Below are 11,659 nucleotides of genomic sequence, written 5' to 3'. Positions count from 1 at the left end.
CCTTTGACAAGGTGCCACATATGAGGCTGCTTAACAAGTTACAAGCCTATGGTATTACTGGAAAGATCCTAATATGGATAGAGCAGTGGCTGATTGCCAGGGGGGAAAGAATGGGAATAAAGGGAGCTTTTCTGGCTGGTTCCTGGTGACTAGTGGTGTTCCACAGGGGTCTGTGTTGGGACTGATTTTTTTTATGTAATATGTCAATGGTTTGATGATGAAATTGATGGTTTTGTCATAAGGTTTGTGGATACTATGAAAATAGGTGGAGGGGCAGGTAGTTTAGAGGAAAGAGAGACCGATCAGGAGAATGGGCAAATAAGTGGCAGCTGAAATATAGTGTTGGGAAGTGTATAGCCATGCACTTTGGTAGAAGAAGTGAAAGGGTTGACTGTTTTCTAAATGAAGAGAAAATACAAAAAAAAAACTGATGTCCAAAGGGACTTGGGAGTCCTTGTGCAGGATTCCCTACAGGTTAGTTTGCAGGTAAAATCAGTGGTGAGGAAGGCAAATGCAATATTAGCATTCATTTCATGAGGACTAGAATATAAAAGCAACGGTGTAATGTTGAGACTTTATAAAGCACTGGTGAGGCCTCACTTGGAGTATTGTAAGCAGTTAGGGCCACTTATTTTGGAAAGGATTTGCTGAAACTGGAGAGGGTTCAAAGGACGTTCACAAAAATGGTTCCAGGATTGAATGGCTTGCCATATGAAGAGTATTTGATAGCTCTGGGTCTATATTTACTAGAATTCAGAAGAATGAGTGCTGACATAATTGAAACCTGTCAAATAGTGAAAGGCCTTGTTAGAGTGGATGTGGGGAGGATGTTTTATACGGTGGGAGAGTCTGAGACCAGAGGACATAGCCTCAGAATAAAGGGGTGTCCTTTTGCAACAGAGATGAGGAGGTATTTCTTTAGCCAGAGAGTGGTGAATTTGTGGAATTCTTTGCATCAGGCTGCTGTGGAGTCCAAGTCTTTATGTATACTGTACTTGATAGATTCTTGATTGGTCAGAGCATGAAGGGATATGACGAGAAGGCAGGAGATTGGGGCTGAGAGAGAAATTGGATCAGCTCTGATGAAAATGGTGGAGCAGACTCGATTGTCCAAATGGCCTTATTCTGCTTCTATATCTTATGGTCTTCTGAGGCCTCACCAATGCCTTATAAACCCTCAGCATTACATGCTTGCTTTAAATTCTAGTCCTCTCAACATAATTGCTAACACTGCATTTGCCTTCCTCACCACCAATTCAACGTGCAAGTTAACCTATAGGGAATCCGACGTGTGGACCCGTCCTTTTACAACTTGGATTTTTGAGTTTTCTATCTGTTTCAAAAATAGTCCGTGCTTTTGTTCCTTCTACCAAATTGCATGACCGTAGACTTCCTGACACTGTATTCCATCTGCCATTTCTTGCCCATTTTCCTAATCATTCTAAGCCCTTCTGCAGCTTCCCTGCTTCCTCAACGTTATCTGTCCCTCCTCGTATGGTCCGCAAACTTAACATCAAAGCCATCAAGTAGAGGATCCAAATTAATGACATATAACGTAAAAGTAAGTGGTCGCAGCACTGACCCCTGCAGAACACTGCCAGTCATCGGCAGCCAACAAGAAAATGCTCCACTTATTCTCACTCTTTGCCTCCTGCCAATTAGCTAATTCTCTTTCCATGCCAGTATCTTTCCTGCAATACCATGGACTCCTATCTTGTTAAACAGCCTCATGTCATAGGCCTTCTGAAAATTCATGTGCCAGAGACTGGTTTAACTCACCACTATGAACTCCCTGTAAAATGATCAATGTTTTAAGGACTCCACAAAGCTGGCCGTTCTGAGGCAATTCCTTGCAAACAACCTGTCAAATGCCACAGTGATAGTGTCCTTACCAGACTGAGAATCAGCCCCTGTCACAATGAGCCTGCCTTCCTCTTACTCAGTGGCACACAGACCCTTCCAAACAAAGAACTATTGATTCTCCTTAACAACAGGAACAACACCTTATATTCCCTCTGGATGGATGAACAACACCTTATATTCTGTCTGGGTAGCCTCCAACCTGATGGCATGAACATTGACTTCTCTAACTTCCGCTAATGCCCCACTCCCCCTCGTACCCCGTCCGTTATTTATTTATATACACACATTCTTTCTCTCTCTCTCCTTTTTCTCCCTCTGTCCCTCTGACTATACCCCTTGCCCATTCTCTGGGTTTTCCCCCCCTCCCCCTTTTCCTTCTCCCCGGACCTCCTGTCCCATGATCCTCTCAAATCTCCTTTGCCAATCACCCGTCCAGCTCTTGGCTCCATCCCTCCCCCTCCTGTCTTCTCCTATCATTTTGGATCTCCCCCTCCCCCTCCCACTTTCAAACCTCTTACTAGCTCTTCCTTCAGTTAGTCCTGACGAAGGGTCTCGGCCTGAAACGTCGACTGTACCTCTTCCTAGAGATGCTGCGTTCACCAGCAACTTTGATGTGTGTTTATTGATTCCCCTTAGTCTGTTGTGCCTGCATTTCGGACTGAGCCTTCATTTGAAGACAACGGTATTAAAAATGTAACGTTGTTTTTGCAGTGAAATTTTGATTTGAGCAATTCTGGCTGGAGTAAATCTCATTCATCCATTAAAACTCATAAACACTGGGAAGTGTTTGTTTAAGGAGGGAATTGTAATACTTAATGGAGGTCTTTCCAATAAAATTGTCAACTACAATACTAAAGAACGAATAATTTGCACAGCTAAGAATTGATTACAGCGAATTTCAAGACAGCTTTTTTAAATTAATTAATTAAATGTATCAATCGCAAACATAATTAGCCAAACAATTTCCCCAGTTTTATGGACCAGGGCAGGAGATTCATACAAATGCTGGAAGAAATGCTGAGAAGTATTTGTAAATTATTAGATTAGTACGAAGTGATTATAAAACAATGAATCTAACATGAACGAGCCGAGGGGTGAGGTGGAACTGGAAGCCTTACTTTAAAACTCTGATTTATTTGTGATAGGATGACTGCACTCAGGAACAGAGTGCATGTGTTGTGAAGATTCCCTCTGGCACTATGTCTCACATAAGTAATTAAAGGCACACTTTCCAATTCTTATGGCCAGTGGCAAAGGAGGGGAACAAGGGTGTTTGGAAAACTTGGCTCTGCCTGGGAGAGACAGATCTGCATTTTGTTGCCAAGCACAATGTTCCAGCAGGCTTCTTGAACCAAGCTTATAGGGTTTTCTGCAAAATGGATGCCATGCTTCGCTTAGAGGTTACAATGGACTTAAATAAAACCAGCCATCAGCACCAATATCCAGAAAAGGCTGGTAATCAGTGGAGAGCTTTGAAGATTCAAAGCCCTTAACCTTTTACAATATATTTCTGCAAGAAACTTTTGTTTATTCTTTTCAATACAAGAATCAAGAATTATATTTTTATGTTTTTCTTCTTATGATAATACAAAGAACAGGAGCAGGCTTGTTGGCATGTAACGAGATCATGGCTAATTTAACTGTAAGCTCAAATCTGCATACTTGTCTACCCACAGCTACCTTATAGCCCTTGCTTTCTAAGTATCCATTTACCTCTGTTTTTAAAAAAAACTTTAAAGACTCTGCCTCCATTGTTTTTAGGTGTTCCCTCATAGTTCTCTCAAAGTTATTCTTATATTTATCTAAAAGGATAATGCCTTTCTTTTTAAGCAGTAACCCTTGACACTAATTTTTTCATGAGAGGAAGCATTCTCTCCAAAACTCTTGTCAAACTCCTGTCAAAACTTTTCAGATTTCAGTCAACACACACAAAATACTGGAGAAACTCAGCAGGCCAGGCAGCATCTATAGAAAAGAATACAGTTAACATTTCGGACAGAGACCCTTCATCAAGACACTTCTCCATAGATGCTTCCTGGCCTGCTGAGTTCCTCCAGCATTTTGTGTGTGTGTTGCTGGGATTGCCAGCATCTGCAGATTTTCTCTCGTTTCAGATTTCAGTCAAGTCACTTCTCATTCTTCTTAACTTCACCCAGTGTTCCACAAGTCTGTGTCTTCAATTGTCTTCTCTGCTCCTTACGCACTCACGACTGTGTGGCCAGATTAACTCCATCGACAAGTTTGTAGATGATACTGCCATTGATGGGCCATGTCTCAAATAAGGATGAGTCGGAGTACAGGAAGGAGTAGAGAGCTTAGTAAAAAGGTGTCATGAAAACAACCTTTTGATCAATGACAGTAAAACAAAAAAGATGGTTTGTGGCTTCAGGACGGGGAGAGAAATGCACATTCTGCTGCCTACACAAAAGATATTGAAGTTGAGAGATTGAAGAGAACTTCAGAATGCTTGGAGTGGACATCACTAATAGTCTGATCTGGTTCAAGCATGTAGATGCCACAGCCAAGGAAACACACTAATACCTCTAAACACAAAATACTCTGCAGATGCTGGAGTCAAAGCAACACGCTGGAGGAACTCAGCAGGTGGGCCAGCATCCGTGGAAACGAACGGTCAATGTTTCAGTCCTGACGAAGGGTCTCAGCCCGAAATGTTGACTGTTCGTTTCTACGGATGCTGCCCGACCTGCTGAGTTCCTCCAGCATGTTGGGCGTGTTACACCAATACCTCTAACTCCTTGGGAGGCTATAGAAATTTGGCACAACTTCCTCAACTCTTACCAATGTTTATTGATACACCACAGAAACCATCCTATCCAGATGCATCATGGCTTGGTATGGTAACTGGTCCGCCTGCGATTGAAAGCAACTACAGACAGTTGTGGACACAGCTCAACACATCACAGGATCCAACCTCCCCTCTATGGACTCTGTCTATAATTTTCATTGCCTCAGTAAAGCAGCAAACATAATCAAAGACCACAAGCGCCCCCAATATTCTCTCTTCTCCCCACTTCCATTGAGCAGAAGACTAAAATAAAGCCTGAAAGCACGAATCACCAGGCAAAAGGATAGCTTCTACCTGGCTGTTCTATAACTGCAGAATGGTTCTAATGATAAGGTTAGACTCTTGACCTCACAATCTTCCTTGTTATGATCTTGCACCTTATAGTCTACCTGCATTGCACTTTCTCTGTAGTTGTTGCACTTATTCTCCATTCTGTTTTTGTTTTACCTTGTTCTAGCTCAATGCTTTTCACTGTATCTCAGTACATGTGACAATAATCAACCAATTCCAGATACAGGTCCTAGTCTGTCCTTGTATGTGTTACCACGTAGAACAGAGAGCATAAGACACCAATGCAGGTATTATGTAAAGGGACATAGAATACTACAGCACAATACAGGCCAATCAGCACAAAATCATTGGGCTGAACTTTTAACATACTCTCAGATCAATCTTACCCATCCCTCCTACATATCCCTCTGTCTTCCTATCATCCACATGCCTATCGAAGAGTTTCTTAAATGTCCCTAACATGTCTGTCCTTACCACCACCTCTGGCAGGGCATTCAACACACCCCCACACTCACTGTAAAATATCTCATCCACCCTATACTTTCCTCCAACCAGCTTAAAATTATGCCTCCTCACATTAGCATTTCCACACAGGGAAAAATCTCTGGCTATCCACTTGGTATATGCCTCTCATGATCTTGTATACCTCAATCAAGTGGCTTCTCGTCTTGTTTCGCTCCAAAGTGAAAAACCCAAGCTCACATAATCTATCCTCATAAGACAGACACTTCAATTTGAGTATAGGCAATGTTACGATAGTCATGGAGGATTTAAATATGCAAGTAGATCAGGAAAATCAGGTTGGTGCTGGATTCCAAGAAAGAGAATTTATAAAATGTCTATGAGATGACTTTTTAGAGCAGCCTGTGGTTCAGCCCACGAAGGGATAGGCTATTCTGGATTAGGTGAACCAAATTTGATTAAGGAGCTTAAGGTAAAGGAACCCTTAGGAATCAGTGATGATAATAAGATGGATTTCACCCGGCAATTTGAGAGGGAAAAGCTAAAGTCAGGTGTATCAGTATTACAGTGGGAGTAAACAGAGACACGCAGGGGAAAACCCATCTGGTCTCAAAGGGAACGTACAAACAGAACCAGAGGTTTGAATTGAACCCAAATCAGTGGAGCTGTGAGGCAGCAGCTCTGCCATTACCTTGGATTATTTTACCTTCATCCACAATTGTAATAATTCATTTGTAAAATGGCACATCCAATAGCATAGCAACAGTACAGTGCTAAAATTTCATTATGTTTTGGAAGAGTGGTTTGAACACATCATCCTTTGACTCAGATACACATTGGTCAAATTTTCCATTATCTTCTTCGTAAGATTAGTGGTAACATATAGAAGTTGGCAGCATATGCTGAGCTTTCACATCAGCAGTGATTAGAATGCCATATTCATGCTTGCAATGTCGCCCTCTGCTCTTTGGGTCAAAGGACTATCAGCTGCCTTTCCTGGTGGGGCATCTGTGTATTCTATGTCACTTCATGAACCCATGCCTCTTATCTTTGATGTTTGTTCCAATTATTCTTGTGTTCCATTGGTCTGGAAATCCCAATGAGTTGACAACGGAGCAAGGCTCTCAAAATATTGATATGTGCAACCAGATCGAACCAGGAATGAAGAAATAAAAGTGGAAATAAATCTGAGTTAACTGAGATTTAGAAGTGCAATTAGTAGTATATACAGTGGCATGCAAAAGTTTGGGCACCCCTGGTCAAAATTTCTGTTACTGTGAATAGCTAAGCGAGTAAAAGGTGAACTGATTTCCAAAAGGCATAAAGTTAGAGATGACACGTTTCTTTAATATTTTAAGCAAGAAAATTTTTTTAAATTAAAAACGCAAACATGAAGAAATCTGCGGATGCTGGAAATTCAAGGAACACACACAAAAAATGCTGGTGATCTTTTACAGTTTCAAAATAACAAAAAAGGTAAAGGGCCCAAAGCAAAAGTTTGGGCACCCTGCATTGCAGTACTTAGCAACACCCCCTTTGGCAATTATCACAGCTTGTAAATGCTTTTTAGAGCCAGCTAAGAGTCTTTCAATTCTTGTTTGGGGGATTTCTGCCCATTCTTCCTTGCAAAAGGCTTCTAGTTCTGTGAGATTCTTGGGCCATCTTGCATGCACTGCTCTTTTGATCTGTGGATAGACCTCAAAAGAGCAGTGCATGCAAGGCGGCCCAAGAATCTCACAGAACTAGAAGCCTTTTGCAAGGAAGAATGGGCGAAAATCCCCCAAACAAGAATTGAAAGACTCTTAGCTGGCTACAAAAAGCATTTACAAGCTGTGATACTTGCCAAAGGGGATGTTGCTAAGTACTGCCATGCAGGGTGCCCAAACTTTTGCTTCAGGCCCTTTTCCTTTTAATGTTATTTTGAAACTGTAAAAGATGGAAATAAAAAAGTTTTCCTGCTTAAAATATTAAACAAATGTGTCATCTTTAACTTCATGCCTTTTGGAAATCAGTTCATCTTTTACTCGCTTAGCTATTCACATTAACAGAAATTTTGACCAGGAGTGCCCAAACTTTTGCATGCCACTACACAGTGTTTCTGAACCACAATTTAGGTCCATCTGCTCTGAATCATCATCACTTGTGGCTCCAGAGAGTTTATGGCTTAGTGACATTGGATCATAAAATGATTTTTGAAGGAAAACACATCTTAGGAACCAGCACATAAATTCAGATTGGTGAAATCGATTGAGTTGACTTTCTTCCAGAGTGCCATTGACAGGAAGCAGAACTGTGGAAAAAGACAGGCCACAAAGATGACTGTGCCTCAGCCTGGATACTTGCTTCAGCAAACAACACTGCTGCTGCTGGTGTCTCAATTCCATAGCCACTGCAGGAAAATCTTCGAGGTGGAGTGAAGGCTTGCTGATCTTGTTATCATCAATGATGACGCAGCTGCTCAAGCTGGTCAGAAGCAGGGTTGCAGTACGTCGGAGACAGCAGCGAATAACTATATGATGCCCATTTTGGAGGGAAAGTAACCAGTTATTGGTCACCTCTCCTTGCTCTGAGAATTAAAAACCTTAGTTATGCTTTAACTCAGTTGAAGATCTAAATGACTTTCCAATTCAGGTGTCATGGACCTGTTTAAGCAGGTTACAATTTTAAATATTGAGCGCATGTGTATATGTGCTTGTACTACATTTGTCTCTGTGTGTCTATGCTCTTCATCTGCCTATGTGCGTATAAATGTATTGTATATTTACCTTTTTGTGTATGTGTGTTACATTTTCCTCTGCAGGTGTGTACATTCCATATCTGCCTGCTCTTCAGTAGCGTGGTGCAGGATAGGTGGCAGCTGAGCATTCACCATGCCAGTCAGGAAATCATTAAATGAAATCCTTATTCTCTTTAGCTACCTCTATGGAAAACAACTTATTTTTAAAATGCCCATTATCCCAGTCATATCAGCTTTATTACATTCATATAAATTCAAACAGTCCACTCCCCTTCGTAAATGCCACTCAATCTTGGCCTGGTACTCCTGGTAGTAGTTACATAGAAACATAGAAAACCTACAGCACAATACAGGCCCTTCGGCCCACAAAGCTGTGCCGAACATGTCCCTACCTTAGACCTACCTAGGCTTTACCCATAGCCCTCTATTTTTCTAAGCTCCCTGTAGCCATCCAGGAGTCTCTTAAAAGACCCTATCGTTTCCATCTCCACCACTGCCGCCAGCAGCTCATTCCACACTCTCGCCACTCTCTGCATAAAAGACTTACCCCTGACATCTCCTCTGTACCTACCTCCAAGCACCTTAAAACTATGCCCTCTCCTGCTAGTCATTTCAGCCCTGGGGAAAAGCCTCTGACTATCCACAGGATCAATGCCTCTCATTATCTTGTACACCTCTATCAGGTCACCTGTCATCCTCCGTCACTCCAAGGAGAAAAGGCCGAGTTCAGTCAACCTATAAAGCATGCTCCTCAATCCAGGCAATATCCTTGTAAATCTCCTCTGCACCCTTTCTATAGTTCCACGTCCTTCTTGTAGTGAGGTGACCAAAATTGAGCACAGTATTCCAAGTGGGGTCTGACCAGGGTCCTATATAACTGCAACCTTACCTCTTGGCTCTTTAACTCAATCCCACGATTGATGAAGGCCAATACACCCGTAAGCCTTCTTAATCACAGAGTCAACTGCTCAGCAGCTTTGAGTGTTCTATAGACTCAGACCCAAGATCCCTCTGATCCTCCACACTGCCAAGAGTCCTACCATTAATACTATATTCTGCCATCATATTTGACCTACCAAAATGAACCACCTCACACTTACCTGGGTTGAACTCCATCTGCCACTTCTCAGCCCAGTTTTGCATCCTATCAATGTCCCGTTGTAACCTCTGACAGCTCTCCACAACACCCCCAACCTTTGTATCATCAGCAAATTTACTAACCCTAGTTGTATTTTGTATTTTGCCATCCCCATCTTTGGCTCAGGAGATGGCTGAGCATCCACAGTTGGCAGACTGGGAAAGCTGGGCTGATGCTTTGCTCACATTGCATACTTTCCCCCATTTCCAGCACTGCTAAACCCAGAGCAACAAATGCAAAATGCTCCACGACTCAACGGGTCAGGCAGCATCAACAGAGGGGATTAAACAGTCAATGTTTTGGGCCAAGACCCTTCATCAGGACTGGAAAGGAGGGGGGATAGAAGCCAGCCTATTGGGGGAGGGGAAGGAGTACAAGCTGGCAAATGACAGGTGAAAGAAGGTCAGGGTTGGAAGGTGGGTGGAGGAGGGAGGAATGAAGTAAGAAACTGGGAGGTGATAGGTAGAAGAGGTAACGAGCTGAGGAAGAGGGAATCTGATAGAGGAGGGTGGGCCATGGGAGAAAGGGAAGGAGGATGGGTGGCAGAAGGAGGTGATGGGTGGGTGGGAGGAAGAGAAATGGTAAGTGAGGGGCCAAAAGGGGGAATAGAATGAAGGAAGAAGATGGAGAGACAGAGACCACTCATTCAAGATCTTGGTGTCTGAACATATATGCACAAGCAGACCTTGGGTTTGCTTTTATTTTTATTAGCTGTTCCTCTCATTATATTTTTATTTAAATGCATAACAGATACATTGTACAAAGCATTTAGAGAAAGTACCTCAGTTTGCTGGCTATTCAAAATCAGATATAAACAAAAAAAAGACGAATCTGCTCGCCATGAACGGCGAAATATAAGAAATACAATCTGTTTTTTTGTTTTTTTTTCAAACATAAGTTTGGCACATTTATACCTTAACTGCTGCCACTGAATAGGATTACTGGAACAAAACACCACACAAGCAGACAAATAGCTTAAAATATCAGGTACAGGTCTAATTAGGAGAATCATGCTGTAATGAAGGAGTCATAACTGTTCATACAATCGAATCAGCTCATTGTATTAAACAAAACAAACTAAGTAAAGTCTATTCATTAGGCAGATTCATTAAAACGCATAAGATTGATTTTTTTTTTGTGTTTTTTTTCCCCCCAACACTATTTGGCACTCATGTATATCCGCTGCCTTATCCCTTCCCTCCCTATCCCCACCCTCACCCTCCCTGCCCCAGACTTGGGATCAAAGATCTCCCCCTGTGATACGAAGCACCTGTCAGTATGTGTGTATGCTTGTGTGTGGACTGAACAGTGTGATATTGCTAAGTAACCAAATAAATAGCACAGTGCCACACACACATCGTTAACAAAAATTACACAAATGATTGTCTAAAATTAAAGTTAATTTGGAAATTTTCCAGGGGGTGGGGGAAGAAACATTTTTTTTTTGAATGCAGATTGGAGATCTTCAGTGTTGTCTTTGTTTTATGAAACAGAGTTTGATTACACAACAATAAAAGTCATCTTGATTTGTGCTTAAAAGAACTGAAAAATAATGCAAATAATAGTTTTGTACAGGAAGAGACAATGTTGCCCAAACTCCCCATTAAAATGAATTTTATACAAATGATTTAGTTTTCAATAAACCGAGTTCTCAGATACATTGAAAATGGTCAAACCCTCTCCCAGTGAGTACAATGGAAGACGCTCTCCTGGGCCACTGAGATGTGAGCACCCAGTTCCTAGTTGAACTACTTTGAGTTGCATTGATCCTCACAACGCAGCTACCTTCGCTGTGCAAAACAAAATACTAGGAGAATAAATACAATTCATTTTTTTTAAAACTGTCAGTTTAAGGTCACAAAATTCCGATTGGGGTGACCCAGCAGATTTCTAAGGCTTTCTGCTCAGGAGTCTCTCTCTATAAATAGACACAAAAGGAAAGGGTAAAAATAAAAGAATCAAAAATTCCAAAGGTCATGCTATGTACGACGCTGGACTTGGTCCCATCTGGTTATTGCGAAGTGTCATACATGGCTAATGGATTGCAGGGTGCTGGGCTCCGTTGCAGCTCTCGGCAGACTGTGCCACATGTTGGGACCACTGTGCGATGTGGAGTGGATGGGTTCCTTGTCAGACAGAGAGAGCATCATGGCATATGCCTAGCAAGGAAAGCAAGAGAAGGGTTAAGACACAAGAAGAAAAATTACATTATGTGCTCCAGCATGCTTTTAATTTTGCTATTATTCCCATCCAATCAGCAAGCATCTTCCTTCCGATCAAGGGCGCACGGTAGTGTAGTGGTCAGCACAACACTTTATAGTACCAGCGACATAGATTCAATTCCCGCTGCTGTCTGCAAAGA

The 11,659-nt window shown here is 42.0% G+C and overlaps 1 protein-coding gene across 12 annotated transcripts in view; it reads right to left on the bottom strand.

Annotated features, from left to right (window-relative positions):
• Positions 1–10,519: 10,519 nt before the first annotated feature.
• Positions 10,520–11,659, bottom strand: part of mecom (MDS1 and EVI1 complex locus) — an 810,949-nt gene continuing 809,809 nt past the window's right edge. For all 12 annotated transcript variants that reach the window (XM_072255092.1, XM_072255099.1, XM_072255094.1 and 9 more), the window contains one exon: positions 10,520–11,456. In XM_072255092.1, the coding sequence (XP_072111193.1) occupies positions 11,322–11,456 (135 nt within the window). In that variant the 3' untranslated portion in view covers positions 10,520–11,321. The remainder of the gene's footprint in view (positions 11,457–11,659) is intronic.

Source organism: Mobula birostris, chromosome 4, assembly GCF_030028105.1.
Source record: "Mobula birostris isolate sMobBir1 chromosome 4, sMobBir1.hap1, whole genome shotgun sequence".
NCBI classification, from domain to species: domain Eukaryota; kingdom Metazoa; phylum Chordata; class Chondrichthyes; order Myliobatiformes; family Myliobatidae; genus Mobula; species Mobula birostris.
Note: the sequence above shows the minus strand (reverse complement) of the source record. Positions and strands in the feature narration are given on the sequence as shown.